The sequence below is a fragment of the Mytilus edulis genome, chromosome 1 (genome assembly GCF_963676685.1).
Source record: "Mytilus edulis chromosome 1, xbMytEdul2.2, whole genome shotgun sequence".
NCBI classification, from domain to species: domain Eukaryota; kingdom Metazoa; phylum Mollusca; class Bivalvia; order Mytilida; family Mytilidae; genus Mytilus; species Mytilus edulis.
Genome location: NC_092344.1, coordinates 87,222,930 through 87,241,645, shown reverse-complemented (window position 1 = coordinate 87,241,645; position 18,716 = coordinate 87,222,930). Strand labels below are relative to the sequence as shown.

At 34.7% G+C, this 18,716-nt stretch overlaps 2 protein-coding genes across 7 annotated transcripts in view; both read right to left on the bottom strand.

Moving 5' to 3' along the window:
* LOC139515255 (protein starmaker-like) overlaps window positions 1-18,716 on the bottom strand; it is a 107,735-nt gene that overhangs the window by 61,235 nt on the left and 27,784 nt on the right. The gene's annotated exons all lie outside the window — the stretch shown is intronic.
* Window positions 13,146-13,820, bottom strand: LOC139489320 (uncharacterized). Its single transcript, XM_071275653.1, has one exon. It carries the CDS (start codon window positions 13,818-13,820, stop codon window positions 13,146-13,148), a length of 675 nt encoding a protein of 224 aa, XP_071131754.1.

Sequence of the window (18,716 nt, the reverse complement as noted above, 5' to 3'; positions counted from 1 at the left end):
TTCAAATTCTTTATTAACTTTGAGCCTTACGGCTCATCAGTATAATCAAGTACATGTACAGTGTATACATATGGCATATTACAAACAATATAAACAATATGTATAATAAACAATAGGTGACGTCAGAAGTTTCAACAATACAAAATATCTTTTATTACAATAAACTGTTTCTTAATTTAAAAGAGAAATGTATAAACTTTCCCAAGTTACAAAGCTGTTTTGTGTTTTCACCTGACAATAATTCTATTAATTTAAAAGTTGATGGCCTAGACCAGTAATATTTTTTTATATATTTTTTTCGCAAATCAGTATATTCACATGTGTATTACCAGAATGAAACTATCATTACTCTTAGGTCAAATTTGATTAACGGTATATACACTGGACATAGATGGCATCATATTTTTTTATGCTCAAATATGTACCCCGTATTTGGGAAAGATGCTTTGTCAATTAATGGTTAACTGTCTCCAAATACTTCAGTATATGATAGAATTACAAATATGCAAGGTATCCTGCTTTTTTTTATTCTGTCTCTTTCTACCAAATTGTTTTGTGAAGTTTGTTGCAGTCATTTTTTCTTGTTAAAATCAGTGGCCGATCCGGAAGTTTTCATAAATGGGGGCCCACTGACTGCCTAAGAGGGGGGTCCGCTCCAGTCATGCTTCAGTGATTCCCTATATAATCAACCAATTTTTTCCCAGAAAAGAGGGGGTCCAGGGCCCCTGAAAAACCCTTTAAATCCGCCTCTGAAAATTCATAGTAAGCAAATAAACTAGGTAACACCTTTTAACATGCAGCTTAAGATAACATTAGATCCCTGTCTCAAAGAAGATACCGCCTACAACAAGATATAATTTATGTTAAACTGTATCATCTTTTATCAAACATGTTTAAAAGAAAAAAATTGGCCCAAGGTCAAGTAAAAATAAATTTGACCAGTAACTGTACTGTTACTGACCATCCCATGTGTCCAAACAAATTAGTCTGGCACAATACTGATTGATATACAATGATATAAGTACAGTAATTAACAAATTTTCTTAACTAATTAAGTGTAGTTAACAAAGAAGAGGCAGATTTATTTACATAAACACTGAATTCCAGCTTGCATTGATGAAAGTTTTGATACAACATGTCCAGAAAATCGTTCTGGGGTACCCAAAGGTTTTTCTCATCATTTCAAAATTGAAAGAATGCTTTTATGTAATATGAAATGAATACCAACCAGTTTAATTACACTATGGAAAGTTTTCACCCAAAGGACACAACTTATACATAAGACTAGTAACACAAGTACAAGATCAAAGACACTGGCCCTGAAAAAAATCATGGAAATTTTTATTGGAAAGTTTCACCATATCTCCAAGGATGTTTTCCTTTTCAAAGACAAATATAAATGACTAATGTAAACAATTTAAGAATAAAACTAAATGATAAGACACATGAGGGGGAGGCTTTCTTTCAACCTCCATTCTATTAGTATTACTAATTCTCCTCTTTCAGCTTTCCCTTTACTCCTTTCAATCTCTTTGATTACCACTGGTTTGTCCATTCCTCTTTTTCCATTTTTTGAAAATCTTTTTCCTCCTTTCTACCCTCTCAAACTCTGTCTACGCAATATTCAAACTCTTCTTTCACATAGGCGGATCCAGGGGGGGCCTGGGGGGCCCGGGCCCCCCCCCCCTTTCGTGGGAAAAATTTGGTTGATTATATAGGGAATCACTGAAGCATGACTGGAGAGGGCCCCCCCTTAGGTCAGTCAGCGGGCCCCCCCTTATGAAAAGTTCTGGATCCGCCACTGTTCCAGCCTCTAGCTACTCTTTTTAACATCTCCAAAATGCTAAATGTATGAACTTTCATTATTGTATTGAATTTAAAAAAAGACCATTAATATAAGCACTGGAACTTTTTGTAAAAAATATTCTGCAAATAAAAAATTGCACTTCAAACAGTTTGTGACAAACTTAAAATACAGTTACTTTTGCGACCCTCTCCCCCAAGCAGATCCCCTCAAACTGGACATAAAAGTTTTGATATCTTAGTAATATATTGGTGAATTTGTGCCAATGCTGATACATTCCACTGGGAGTATGCCCCCAATCTAATCTATGTATGTGGTCAATTAAAATTAATTAAATCAGTCTGACCTTAATCAGATTCATGTTTATCTACTTGTCCAAACTGTTGATTCAATATCTCAATACCATACACCAATTTTTCAACATTATTAGATTTCTTCAGATGACTGGACATAGCTTTTTTTCAAAATGGGAAAATAATGTCTTCTTTCACAGTTTCTCTTTAATAAACCATGAATAGTTTGTTTCTGGGGATCCTTTTGATAGTGTAAATGGGTTCCTGATTTTATAAAGACATCGGAAAAAAAGATTCATTCATTAATATTTTCGGTTTTCAAAAAAAAAAATTTTATTTAACAATTTAAGAAAGTTATTTCAAAGCTTTTAATTAAACTCTAAATATATATAACTTTTTAATGCATAAAAATAAAATAATGTTAAATTTAAAAAAATAATCTAGCTAGTTGTCTATATGGTTAGTCTATACCATAACATGTCTGTTGTATGAGAATTGCCAAAAAAGGACATATACTTAGATCATACCTTTATATAACACAAAACTAAGAATGTTGGTTAGCTTGATACTTTTTCAACGGACTACCTTAACCTTCTATAAGATGTTCATTACTGTATGACTTTTTATAGTTGCAAAAATATTGAAATTGCCAGAACTTTATATCAGATGCAAGGTAACCATATTTTTACATGAACCTTAACCTCTATAAATACTTGAAGCTGATATTATATATCATTACTATTTGGTCTCATAGTTATCTAGAAATTATTGATTAAATATTGGTATTTTAGGCCACTTGGCAATATCGAGACAGCCAAATTGTATAGGTGGAGGAAGCCAGAATACCAGGTGAGAACCATCAACATTCTGTAGGAAATCTAGATACAAGATGAGTCCAGAGCAATACTATACAATAAACACTCCATTAAAGACTGTTTCCCTTTAAAGAAAAGACATCTTAAACTATGATGACTCAATGAAAGGGGTTGTCTCCCTTTAAAGAAAAGACACCTTAAAACTATGATGATGCAATGAAAGGCCAGAAAGGGGTTGTCTCCCTTTAAAGAAAAGACACTTTTTTAAAAATATGATGACTCAATGAAAGGGGTTGTCTCCCTTTAAAGAAAAGACACCTTAAACAATGATGACTCTGTGAAATGGGTTAACTCCCTTTAAAGAAAAGACACCTTAAACTATGATGACTCAATGAAAGGGATTGTCTCCCTTTAAAGAAAAGAAAGGATGTGACTTAGACTGGAACGAAGTATACAGAGTCACTTATTATCAGGTATTTAACATTGTTAAAGACTTTTTAAGTGCAGATTGATATGACCAGATCAAGGACAGTGTTACCAAGCCATAATGACTTTAACTCTGCATATGACCTTGTAAATTCTTATCTTAGATTTAATTAAATCATATTCAATTTACATTTTTTGAATGATAAATCCCAATAAAAAAGGTCAAATTTCTGATAGAGGACCACACATTGTGTCCAGCTAATCAATATGTATAATCTGTCACATGGTTTAATTCTTGAATATGTCTAAATCATATTTAATAACTTTTTCACAAAGAAGTAACATCCTTGGCTACTTGAGTCTTGGAGAGTAAACATGATGTCTCCCAGCAGGAGAGCCTATTATACTGGTCATACACAAGTCATAACCATTTCTTCACTGACCACAATTATTCTCCTAACATTTCAACATAAAACAGAACCAATAAAACATCATTCAAGAAAGCACTCAATTTATTTTTCTACCACTATCAAACTTCAAATATTTGATAGAAAGAGATTGAACTAAACTTTGAAAAATTTATCATTGATTCCTGAGTGTAGGTTCATATAAAGCTGATTTTATGAGTAGCTATATACAATCATGGAGAGAAAGAAACTTTATAAAAACATTTGTTTATTATGATGCATGGTAAAATTTCAACAAAAGATATCAACATCGGATTAAACTTCAATCTAAAAAAGAAATTAGCCTTTGAAGGGAATAATTTAATAAAGTAAAGTTGATAAACATAACTGATGTAACCTACTTTTTATGAGTAAAAACCTTTTATTCATCCCAGAATATAGTCCAATACTGACCAGATGAAAAACAGCAATAAATGGACTGTACCTCTAAAGTATGAGGCAAAGTTAAGTAAGAGACTATGGAAAACAAATTGAAATTATTTAAGGTTATAAAGGGGCATAACTCTAGAACACGAAGTGACTCACTGTCCAAATTTGAACTCTGTCTGTAAGTTATAGTTGTTAGCATTGTGTATGAGTCTCATAAAATTTGAATGAGGAAAAACCTAGAAACGATAATTTGCTGGACTGAATAAAACTAGAGGCTCTCAAGAGCCTGTATCGCTCACCTGATTCTACTTGGGTTTTTGAAATCATATAAAAAAATATAAAATTTGGCTAAAAGTGACAACACAACCTCATTTATAAGGAAAGGAACATGTTTAATTTCATTCAAAAGTCCCCCACTGGCGGCCATCTTGGATGACGGATCAGCTACAAAGTAACAACACTTGGTCAGCACCTCATAAGGAACATTCATGCAATGTTTGGTTTTATTCCATTCAGTGGTTCTCTAAAAGAAGTCATTTGTATGCATTTCCCATAGGGTCCTATGTTAAACTAAGTCCCCTGCTGGCGGCCATCTTGGATGATGGATCGGCTACAAATTAACAACACTTGGTCAGCACCTCATAAGGAACATTCATGCAATGTTTGGTTTTATTCCATTCAGTGGTTCTCTAAAAGAAGTCATTTGTATGCATTTCCCATAGGGTCCTATGTTAAACTAAGTCCCCCGCTGGGGGCAATCTTGGATAATGGATCGGCTACAAAGTAACAACACTTGGTCAGCACCTCATCAGGAACATTCATGCAATGTTTGGTTTTATTCCATTCAGTGGTTCTCTAAAAGAAGTCATTTGTATGCATTTCCCATAGGGTCCTATGTTAAACTAAGTCCCATGCTGGCGGCCATCTTGGATGATGGATCAACTACAAAGTAACAACACTTGGTCAGCACCACATAAGGAACATTCATGCCATGTTTGGTTTCATTCCATTCAGTGGTTCACTAGAAGAAGTGATTTGTATGCATTTCCAATAGGGTCCTATGTTAAACTAAGTCCCAAGCTGGCGGCCTTCTTGGATAATGGATCAGCTACAAAGTAACAACACTTGGTCAGCACTCCATAAGGAACATTCATGCTATGTTTGGTTTCATTCCATTTAGTGGTTCTCTAGAAGAAGTCATTTGTATGCATTTCCCATAGGGTCCTATGTTAAACTAAGTCCCCCGCTGGCGGCCATCTTGGATGATGGATCGGCTACAAAGTAACAACACTTGGTCAGCATCCCATAAGGAACATTCATGCTATGTTTGGTTTTATTCCATTCAGTGGTTCTCTAAAAGAAGTCATTTATATGCATTTCCCATAGGGTCCTATCTTAAACTAAGTCCCCTGCTGGCGGCAATCTTGGATGATGGATCAGCAACAAAGTAACAACACTTGGTCAGCACCTCATAAGGAACATTCATGCCATGTTTGGTTTCATTCCATTCAGTGGTTCTCTAAAAGAAGTCATTTGTATGCATTTCCCATAGGGTCCTATGTTAAACTAAGTCCCCCGCTTGCGGCCATCTTGGATGATGGATCAGCTACAAAGTAACAACACTTGGTCAGCAACCCATAAGGAACATTCATGCTATGTTTGGTTTTATTCCGTTCAGTGGTTCTCTAAAAGAAGTCATTTGTATGCATTTCCCATAGGCTCCTATGTTAAACTAAGTCCCCTGCTGGCGGCCATCTTTGATGATGGATCAGCTACAAAGTAACAACACTTGGTCAGCACCTCATAAGGAACATTCATGCCATGTTTGGTTTCATTCCATTCAGTGGTTCACTAGAAGAAGTCATTTGTATGCATTTCCCATAGGGTCCTATGTTAAACTAAGTCCCCGCTGGTGGCCATCTTGGATAATGGATCGACTACAAAGTAACAACACTTGGTCAGCACTCCATAAGGAACATTCATGCTATGTTTGGTTTCATTCCATTTAGTGGTTCACTAGAAGAAGTCATTTGTATGCATTTCCCATAGGGTCCTATGTTAAACTAAGTCCCCCACTGGCGGCCATCTTGGATGATGGATCAGCTACAAAGTAACAACACTTGGTCAGCACCCCATAAGGATAATTCATGCTATGTTTGGTTTTATTCCATTCAGTGGTTCTCTAAAAGAAGTCATTTGTATGCATTTCCCATAGGGTCCTATGTTAAACTAAGTCCCCCGCTGGCGGCCATCTTGGATGATGGATCGGCAACAAAGTAACAACACTTGGTCAGCACCTCATAAGGAACATTCATGCCATGTTTGGTTTCATTCCATTCAATGGTTCTCTAAAAGAAGTCATTTGTATGCATTTCCCATAGCGTCCTATGTTAAACTAAGTCCCCCGCTGGAGGCCATCTTGGATGATGGATCGGCTACAAAGTAACAACACTTGGTCAGCACCTCATAAGGAACATTCATGCCATGTTTGGTTCCATACCGTTCAGTGGTTCTCTAGAAGAAGTTCAAAATGTAAATTGTTAACGACGACGAAGGACGACGGACGCAAAGTGGTGAGAAAAGCTCACTTGGCCCTTCGGGCCAGGTGAGCTAAAAAGGACGGTAAAGGGTAAACTTTAATGATCCCATTGACTGCAGCAGGAACAAAAAAAATCTAAAGGAAAAGAAAAATTCATACAAACAATCCAAGTTTCTGATCATACAGAGAAAACTTATTAATGAGAATTTAACAGTTACAATCTATAACTATGCATTGGATTATAAGATAAAGGCAGATTCTGGTTTGAGATGTCACTCTATATGAGTGGAGGCCTACCCTATCAAAATTCACCCACTTTTGTTACTGCCAGTACTTACAAAATAATTCTAAATTCCTATTAGGCATTGTGAACAGGGTCATCCATTAAAAAGGTCAAGAGTATTGAAAAGAGTAGTACACAACTGGAGGGTAGATCTTCTGACAAATATAAACGATTCACTTTGTCTTGTTTTAATGGTAAATACAAGGAAAGTTAAAGATCAGTTGCACTGAACACAGATCATTAAAATTTCATTTGGGATAAAACAAACACTAAAAGCACCTTGATTGCCCACAAAACACCTGATTTGCATGAAGAAAAAAAATAGATTGCTTTTTTAATTTGAAAAAAACATGGGTTTTTTTTCTTAGCAATTTATTCAGCTAGCATCCACTACCACTGCAATTATCACCTTTAAAATACCTGAACCTGTAATTACAGGATTTTAATATTGATTTCTTTATTAATTCATAGTTAAATACACATTCTTCAATCAAATCCTTGCAACCATGTTCGCTTTTATAGAATTGAAGAATAATTAATTTTCAAAATCAGCACGATATCTTGGAGTATTCAGGATTGGCTACCTCTAAAGTTTAAAAGGAAATATTTTTTCCATTCTTTTAAGTCTGAAAAATCCATATTGAACATAGAATTTGTAGATAAATTACAAGATTATTTCAATGTAATTAATGTTTGGTATGTTAACTGATATTAATAGCCAATATAAATATTTTTTTTAGATTTCATTTTGTAGATTTCATTAAAATTCATGCTCTACTAATCAAACAATAACAAGAGGCCCCTTGCAGCAAATACAGTTAGGCATATCGTTATTCAAAATGTCTTTTTTGTCTTCAAAATTTTAAATTCCAGATTTTTAAAAGCACACAATTATGTTTTTTTTTTTAGTTTAAACACATTTTATTAGATCAAAGCAAAAAGAATTAGACATGAGTCAACCATAATAATAAAGTCTTTTCCACAATACATTACATATAACAATACATTATATAATATAAACAACATAAATATATTACGTAATTATTTTTTGTGTCATTTATTTTCTAATGTCTTATTTTAAACAAGTGGAGCATTCTGTTGTTGCATACTGAAAACTTCTTTGTCGTTCAGGTAAAAGAAGTAATTATTTTTGAGTTGGCATCAATTGTAGATTTGAATATTTATGACATCTGTGAGGGCAACCAGTCACAAAACTTTACTCAGTACTCAAAGTTCAAAATTTGTGAGACTGTGAATGATACTTGCAAGGTCAGGTCTCTTTAAGTGGCAGCCACATCAGAAGAACCAGTATTATATTGCATACAGACTATTAAACCTCTATACACATAGACAGGTTAGAGCTGTTTTCCTCATGCATGTGGTTTAAAGGTTTGTTTGGCCTGCTTTCATTGTTTGTATAAATGTTTTCTCAAGCATATATAGGCAGAGCTTCAGCTTGTAAGTATAATAAATACAAGCAGAAGACCCGCCTACCTAATGATTGCAGCTGTCTTTTTCCTTTGAGTAAAATTCTGTTTGTGTTGTTCTGTTTATCTATCCCTTTGCTCTAAGTATACTTCTATTTATGTTAGTCTGTTTGCCTGTGTCTCCATGCTCTTTGTATTGATTTGATTTGTTTGTCTGTTTTTCCTGTCTCCTTGTTCCTAGTAGAGATTTGTTTTTTTGTTAAACTGACAATCTGACTGATTGCAAGCTGTCTCTTTGCTCTAAGTATACTTCTGTTTGCATTGGTCTGTTTGCCTGTCTCTTTGCTCTAAGTATACTTCTGTTTGCATTGGTCTGTTTGCCTGTCTCTTTGCTCTAAGTATACTTCTGTTTGCGTTGTTCTGTTTGCCTGTCTCTTTGCTCTAAGTATACTTCTGTTTGCGTTGTTCTGTTTGCCTGTCTCTTTGCTCTAAGTATACTTCTGTTTGTGTTGTTCTGTTTGCCTGTCTCTTTGTTCTAAGTATACTTCTGTTTGTGTTGTTCTGTTTGCCTGTCTCTTTGTTCTAAGTATACTTCTGTTTGTGTTGTTCTGTTTGCCTGTCTCTTTGCTCTAAGTATACTTCTGTTTGTGTTGTTCTGTTTGCCTGTCTCTTTGTTCTAAGTATACTTCTGTTTGTGTTGTTCTGTTTGCCTGTCTCTTTGTTCTAAGTATACTTCTGTTTGTGTTGTTCTGTTTGCCTGTCTCTTTGTTCTAAGTATACTTCTGTTTGTGTTGTTCTGTTTGCCTGTCTCTTTGCTCTAAGTATACTTCTGTTTGCATTGTTCTGTTTGCCTGTCTCTTTGTTCTAAGTTTACTTCTGTTTGTTGAGATATGTTTGTCTGTCACCTTTCTCTTTGTATATATCTGTTATGTTTGTCTCTTTCCTATTTCCTTGCTCCTAATAGAGAGATGTTTACTGTTGGACTGTCACTATGCCTGATTGCAAGCTGTCTCTTTGATTTTTAAGTTAAATACATTTTGATTCTTCAACAGAGACCACTGAACAGTGACGATTTCGCTTTGCAATAGTATTATCTTAAAATCTTTTAATTATTTCTGAAATTTCTGAGAACACCTTCTTCCCCTTTCAAAATTGTAATCTTATATTAGCAGTTACCATTTGTCTTGAATTTTTGGAAAAAAACCATTTCAAGCAGCAAAATATACTGCAAGCAATTAAATAACTGAAAAAATATTAATAATGAGTAAAGATATAAAATGTTTACTTCTATGATTTCTTATTATTCTCCTTTTTCACAAATTCTTTATTTCTTTTTAATTTATTAGGAAAAAGAAAATTTATTTGAAAACTATCTAACAGCTTTCTAGTCAAGAAAACAATTCCATCAATTCTTGATGTAAATATACCTTTATAATCTCCTTAGAATGTCTTCCAGTCTTTTCTCGTTATTTAAGTTCAAACCAATATGCCCAGATGGCCTTTGTTTTATTTCTAAAAATGGCATTTTTCCACGGAATAATCCTTAAACAAATTTAAAATTCAAATTACCTAAATTATTGGACAATAAATTTTACAATAGAGTATTTATTTTGAATTTCATCCCAGCAGAATATTGCTTCTGCAATAAATTTGACTTCCATCCAAACAGAATATTATGGTTTATAAATTTCTTGAGAAATCCAATTACTAATGTTGATTTGAATTTAAACCATCCCAGTACAATCATTCAACTAAAATTATGACAGTTCAGAAAACACAAAATTAAAGCTTGAAATTCTCCAGCTGTGTCCTAAACAAAGAAAAAAGAAAATCATATAAAAAATGCTGGAAATTACACATTTTGCAATTTATCATTTTAGAAAGTTTTTTCAATGGGTTTCCCTGGCTTAGAACTGGTTCTAGGCTATCAGTGTATTTCCTATGACTTTAACAAGACAATATGTATCTCTAGACATATACATGTAGACATGTTTCCTTATTTGGGAGGCAAGGTAAAGCTAACTATTTCATGTTTACTTTTATTTACTGTACATTGTATATAGGATTTCAGAGAAATAGAACAATATAACTCATTCAGTGCATGCTACCTACAAAGGAACTACTTTTCAGTATCATATATTCAAACAGTACCTGTAAGGAAAGATAATGGATATTCATTTGTTGTTTTATTTTCACATGCATTATCATCCTTTCTTTTCATGTTTTATACAAATATTTCTTTAATATCTATAAAGACAATCCCAGTTGAGTTTGAAGGGTTGCTGTTTGAATGATATTATCAGACACTCATTGCCAAACTAACACACAACTAACTAATATGGAATAGAACAAGAATCAGGTGATGTGATAACAGATACCACTAACAAGGGTCACTAGTACTGAATAAAACAAGAAACAGGTGATGTGATAACAGATACCACTAATAAGGGAAACTGTGACACTGAATAGACCAAGAATCAGGTGATGTGATAACAGATACCACTAACAAGGGGCACTAGTACTGAATAGAACAAGAAACAGGTGATGTGATAAGAGATACCACTAACAAGGGTCACTAGTACTGAATAGAACAAGAAACAGGTGATGTGATAACAGATACCACTAACAAGGGTCACTAGTACTGAATAAAACAAGAAACAGGTGATGTGATAACAGATACCACTAATAAGGGAAACTGTGACACTGAATAGACCAAGAATCAGGTGATGTGATAACAGATACCACTAACAAGGGGCACTAGTACTGAATAGAACAAGAAACAGGTGATGTGATAAGAGATACCACTAACAAGGGTCACTAGTACTGAATAGAACAAGAAACAGGTGATGTGATAACAGATACCACTAACAAGGGTCACTAGTACTGAATAAAACAAGAAACAGGTGATGTGATAACAGATACCATTAACAAGGGTCACTGATACTGAATAGAACAAGAATCAGGTAATGTTCTTACACATACCACAAACAAGGGTTACTAGTGCTGAATAGAGCTTGAATCAGGTGATGTGATAACAGATACCATGAACAAGAGTAATTGGTACTGAATAGAACTAGAAACAGGTGAAGTGATAGCAGATACCACTAACAAGGGTCACTAGTACTGAATAGAACAAGAAACAGGTGATGTGATAACAGATACCATTTATAAACAAGGGTCACTGATACTGAAAAGAACAAGAATCAGGTAATGTTCTTACACATACCACAAACAAGGGTTACTAGTGCTGAATAGAGCTTGAATCAGGTGATGTGATAACAGATACCATGAACAAGAGTAATTGGTACTGAATAGAACTAGAAACATGTGAAGTGATAACAGATGCCATAAACAAGGGTAACTGATACTGAATAGAGCAAGAATCAGGTGATGTGATAACAGATACCACTAACAAGGGGCACTAGTACTGAATAGAACAAGAAACAGGTGATGTGATAAGAGATACCACTAACAAGGGTCACTAGTACTGAATAGAACAAGAAACAGGTGATGTGATAACAGATACCACTAACAAGGGTCACTAGTACTGAATAAAACAAGAAACAGGTGATGTGATAACAGATACCACTAATAAGGGAAACTGTGACACTGAATAGACCAAGAATCAGGTGATGTGATAACAGATACCACTAACAAGGGGCACTAGTACTGAATAGAACAAGAAACAGGTGATGTGATAAGAGATACCACTAACAAGGGTCACTAGTACTGAATAGAACAAGAAACAGGTGATGTGATAACAGATACCACTAACAAGGGTCACTAGTACTGAATAAAACAAGAAACAGGTGATGTGATAACAGATACCATTAACAAGGGTCACTGATACTGAATAGAACAAGAATCAGGTAATGTTCTTACACATACCACAAACAAGGGTTACTAGTGCTGAATAGAGCTTGAATCAGGTGATGTGATAACAGATACCATGAACAAGAGTAATTGGTACTGAATAGAACTAGAAACAGGTGAAGTGATAGCAGATACCATTAACAAGGGTAACTGATACTGAATAGAGCAAGAATCAGGTGATGTGATAACAGATACCACTAACAAGGGGCACTAGTACTGAATAGAACAAGAAACAGGTGATGTGATAAGGGATACCACTAACAAGGGTCACTAGTACTGAATAGAACAAGAAACAGGTGATGTGATAAGGGATACCACTAACAAGGGTCACTAGTACTGAATAGAACAAGAAACAGGTGATGTGATAACAGATACCACTAACAAGGGTCACTAGTACTGAATAGAACAAGAAACAGGTGATGTGATAACAGATACCATTTATAAACAAGGGTCACTGATACTGAAAAGAACAAGAATCAGGTAATGTTCTTACACATACCACAAACAAGGGTTACTAGTGCTGAATAGAGCTTGAATCAGGTGATGTGATAACAGATACCATGAACAAGAGTAATTGGTACTGAATAGAACTAGAAACATGTGAAGTGATAACAGATGCCATAAACAAGGGTAACTGATACTGAATAGAGCAAGAATCAGGTGATGTGATAACAGATACCACTAACAATGGTCACTGGTACTGAATAGAACAAGAATCAGGTAATGTTCTTACACATACCACAAACAAGTGTAACTAGTGCTGAATAGAGCTTGAATCAGGTGATGTGATAACAGATACCATTAACAAGGGTCACTGGTACTGAATAAAACAAGAATCAGGTAATGTTCTTACACATACCACAAACAAGGGTAACTTAAGTGCTGAATAGAGTTTGAATCAGGTGATGTGATAACAGATGCCATAAACAAGGGTAACTGATACTGAATAGAACTAGAATCAGGTGAAGTGATAACAGATACCATTAACAAGGGTAACTGGTGCTGAAAAGAACTAGAAACATGTGATGTGATAACAGATACAACAAACAAGGGTAACCGGTACTGAATAGACCAAGAATCAAGTGATGTGATTACAGATACCTTTAACAAGGGTAACTGATACTGAATAGAACTAGAAATAGGTGATGTGATAACAGATGCCATAAACATGGGTAACTGATACTGAATAGAACTACAATCAGATGATGTGATAACAGATACCATAAACAAGGGTAACTGGTGCTGAATAGAACTAGAAATAGGTGATGTGATAACAGATGCCATAAACATGGGTAACTGATACTGAATAGAACTACAATCAGATGATGTGATAACAGATACCATAAACAAGGGTAACTGGTACTGAATAGAACTAGAAATAGGTGATGTGATAACAGATGCCATAAACAAGAGTAACTGATACTGAATAGAACTAGAAATAGGTGATGTGATAACAGATGCCATAAACAAGGGTAACTGATACTGAATAGAACTAGAATCAGATGAAGTGATAACAGATACCATTAACAAGGGCAACTGGGGCTGAATAGAACTAGAAACAAGTGATGTGATAACAGATGCCACAAACAAGGGTAAATTATCAGGTAATGTGATAACAGATAACTATCACAAGTTACTGATACTGAATATAACTTGAATCAGGTGATGTGATTACAGATACCATGAACAGGGTAACTGGTATTAATAGATCTCTAATCAGGTGATGTGATAACAGATGCCATAAACAAGGGTAACTGATACTGAATAGAATTACAATCAGATGATGTGATAACAGATACCATAAACAAGGGTACCTGGGCTGAATAGAACTAGTAACATGTGATGTGATAACAGATGCCACAAACAAGGGTTACTAGTACTAAATAGAACTACACAAATAATCAAAAGACAAGTAGAGGTCATCTTACCTTTAATCAACAATAAACATATGTCTGTTCAATATGTCAAGTGATCTAAATGGCACTGATCCTAAATATTTGTAAAATAAATTCAATAGAAATAGAAATCAAAGATCTGCCTTCAACAGCATTTAAGTTTGCTTTAAACACAAAAACAGATGTCTCCCCTGTTCCCATCTGTCTGAAGTACCAAGGATAGCAAATATAAATAAAAAATCTGACCTCCATAAAACTTCACATGTGATAAAGCTTAATTTAATTTTGCTAAGTTTCCAATGTAAACTGCAGGTGATTTGTGTGGACAGCATTTCCCATATGTAAAAAAGCATGGATGCTCATTAGTGGATTTCATAAAAAAATGAGTACTGAGATACAGGTGGCTGATAACTGAATTTTCATATTAAGGGATATACTGAGTTAAAGTGGATAAGTTATACCCTGCTTTGTACCAGACAAACATACTCAGACTCAAATGATAACTCAACACATAGCTGCTATGAAATATTATTTGATTTGAACACAAAACCTTCATAAGAGCCTCAATAGCATGCTAACATGAAACCATCCATGCAGATTTTTCAATAATAAAGGACTTGTATTTACAGCATAAACTATTTATTTGTTAACCAATTTCCTTACAACTTGTATTCTTTTTTATGTTTTCATGACTGTCAAGTGTTGAAATTGAGCTCTGTTACCTTAAGCAATGTTGAGTAAAAGATAGATCAGTTGTACGAATTTTTTCTAAATATGTACAGATATCATGTAAAAGTGTATGACGTGATTAAAAAGTTTTAAAAATTATAATGACCTGGAGACCTGGCTGACTGCTTGTCAGTATACCCTAGAGGAATACAGGGACATGTTATATGGATTCAAAATGATGCATAACACAAGTTGTTCACATATGAAGGAAAATGTCTAGTTTACCATGAACTTGTTGAGTTTCAGTCTAAAATTCATGCACAATACTTGAACCAAATGTAGTATTAAAACACAAAATGTCGAGCAACATGATACATGTGTATACCTTAGACTATGTAAAGCATGGATATCAAAATGTCCAAAAACAGCTTTCTTTGAAAATTCAAATGAAACTAGAGCCTGCATCACTCACTTGACTCTACTTCGGTTTTTGAAATTATATAAAAAAAAAAGATAAAATTTGGTTTAATATTGCATTCAATTCTGTGGTTTCCTAAAAGAAGATATTTGTATGTATTTCTCATGGGGTCCTATGTTTAACTAAGTCCCCCGCTTGCAGCCATCTTGAATGATGGATCCGCTACTAAACAACACTTGGTCAGCACCTCATAAACAAACATTCATGCTATGTTTGGTTTCATTCCATTAAGTGGTTCTTTAGAAGAAGACTTTTGTATGCAGTTCCCATAGGGTCCTATGTTAAACTAAGTCCCCCACTGGTGGCCATCTTGGATGAGAGATCGCCACAAAGTAACAACACTTGGTAAGCATCTCATAAGGAACATTCATGCCATATTTGGTTTCATTTCAATCAGTGGTTCTCTAAAAGAAGAAATTTGTATGTATTTCCCATAGGGTCCTATGTTAAACTAAGTCCCTGGCTGGCAGCCATTTTGGATGATGGATCGGCTACAAAGTAACAATACTTGGTCAGCACCTTGTAAGGAACATTCATGCTATGTTTTGTTTCATTCCATTCAGTGGTTCTCTAAAAGAAGTCATTTATATGCATTTCCCATAGGGTCCTAAGTTAAACTAAGTCCCTCGCTGGCGGCCATTTTGAATAATGAATCGGCTACAAAGAACAACACTTGGTCAGTACCTCGTTAGGAAGATTCATGCTATGTTTTGTTTCATTCCATTCAGTGGTTCTCTAAAAGAAGTCATTTGTATGCATTTCCCATAGGGTCCTATGTTAAACTAAGTCCCCCGCTGGTGGCCATCTTGGATGATGGATCAGCTACAAAGTAACAACACTTGGTCAGCACCTCATAAGGAACATTCATGCTATGTTTTGTTTCATTCCATTCAGTGGTTCTCTAGAAGAAATTCAAAATGTAACCAGATGCTCCGCAGGGCGTAGCTTTATACGACCGCAGAGGTTGAACCCTGAACGGTTGGGGCAAGTATGGACACAACATTCAAGCTGGATTCAGCTCTAAATTTGGATTGTGATTGAATAGTTGACACAGCATAGGTTTCTGACACAGAATGAATGTGTTCTAATGAACTTAAAATTTTTGTTTTCTCTTAGAGCAATTCACTATGCTGTTGAATATTAATCCTCTCAAAACAAGAATGTGTCCTCAGTACACGAATGCCCCACTCGCACTATCATTTTCCATGTTCAGTGGACCGTGAAATTGGGGTAAAAACTCTAATTTGGCATTAAAATTAGAAAGATCATATCATAGGGGACATGTGTACTAAGTTTGAAGTCGATTGGACTTAAAATTCATCAAAAACTACCTTGACCAACATCTTTAACCTGAAGCGGGACAGACGGACGGACGGACGAACGGACGGACGAACGAATGGACAGACGGACGGACGGACGGACAGACCAGAAAACATAATGCCCCTCTACTATTGTAGGTGGGGCATAAAAATGTTTGAAGAAATTTTCTTTTTTATTTATGAAATTTCAAATGAGAAAAATTGAACCCAATTTTTTTAATCACATCCCCCTTTCCCTTATTCCAAAACTAATCTCAATTAAAATTTCTAATGGAGTTTGCAACAATAACTACTCATTTAAATACATCATAAAATATTAAGATGTAAAAAAAAAACTGCTTGTTATCACTGAATGTTATTTATTATAATTTATCAGTTGGTAGTAAAAAGTGAATATACATTGTATATTGTATATAACAAAGATTTAAGATGATTCTGGACAAAGAAAGATAACTCCAATTAAAAAAAAATCTTGCTATTGCACAATATTTTGCAATTAGATATTTCTTGCTTACTATTCTGGACAAAGAAAGATAACTCTAATTAAAAAAAAATTTGCTATTTCACAATATTGTGCAATTAGATATTTCTTGCCATTGCGCAATACTGTGCAATTGAAAAGACTTGCTATTGCACAACACTTAATATAATAATTTTAGATCCTGATTTGGACCAACTTGAAAACTGGGCCCATAATAAAAAATCTAAGTACATTTTTGGATTCAGCATATCAAAGAACCCCAAGATTTCAATTTTTGTTGAAATCAGACTAAGTTTAATTTTGGACCCTTTGGACTTTAGTGTAGACCAATTTGAAAACAGGACCAAAAATGAAGAATCTACATACACAGTTAGATTTGGTATATCAAAGAACCCCATTTATTCAATTTTTGATGAAATCAAACAAAGTTTAATTTTGGACCCCGATTTGGACCAACTTGAAAACTGGGCCAATAATCAAGAATCTAAGTACATTTTTAGATTCAGCATATCAAAGAACCTAACTGATTCATTTTTTGTCAAAATCAAACTAAGTTTAATTTTGGACCCTTTGGACCTTAATGTAGACCAATTTGAAAATGGGACCAAAAGTTAAGAATCTACATACACAGTCATGACAGTTAGATTCGGCATATCAAAGAACCCCAATTATTCAATTTTGATGAAATCAAACAAAGTTTAATTTTGGACCCTTTGGGCCCCTTATTCTGTTGGGACCAAAACTCCCAAAATCAATACCAACCTTCCTTTTATGGTCATAAACCTTGTGTTTAAATTTCATAGATTTCTATTTACTTATACTAACGTTATGGTGCGAAAACCAAGAAAAATGCTTATTTGGGTCCCTTTTTGGCCCCTAATTCCTAAACTGTTGGGACCTAAACTCCCAAAATCAATACCAACCTTCCTTTTGTAGTCATTAACATTGTGTTTAAATTTCATTGATTTCTATTTACTTAAACTAAAGTTATTGTGCGAAAACCAAGAATAATGCTTATTTGGGCCCTTTTTTGGCCCCTAATTCCTAAACTGTTGAAACCTAAACTCCCAAAATCAATCCCAACCGTTCTTTTGTGGTCATAAACCTTGTGTCAAAATTTCATAGATTTCTATTAACTTAAACTAAAGTTATAGTGCGAAAACCAAGAAAATGCTTATTTGGGCCCTTTTTGGCCCCTAATTCCTAAAATGTTGGGACCAAAACTCCCAAAATCAATACCAACCTTCCTTTTGTGGTCATAAACCTTGTGTTAAAATTTCATAGATTTCCATTCACTTTTACTAAAGTTAGAGTGCGAAAACTAAAAGTATTCGGACACCGGACGACGACGACGACGACGACGACGCCGACGCCGACGCCAACGTGATAGCAATATACGACGAAAATTTTTTCAAATTTTGCGGTCGTATAAAAAGTTAGACGACGATGGACGACGGATGCCAAGTGTAGAGAAAAGCTCACTTGGCACTTTGGGCCAGGTGAGCTAAAAACTGGGGGTATGAAACAATTAAGACAGCAAACCAACAAGGTATGTGATCTTAATTTTGATAAACCAGT

Coding starts and splice junctions, on each gene's coding strand:
- LOC139489320 (XM_071275653.1), bottom strand. CDS start 13,820: ATGGTATCTGTTATCACTTCATCTGATTCTAGTTCTATTCAGTATCAG.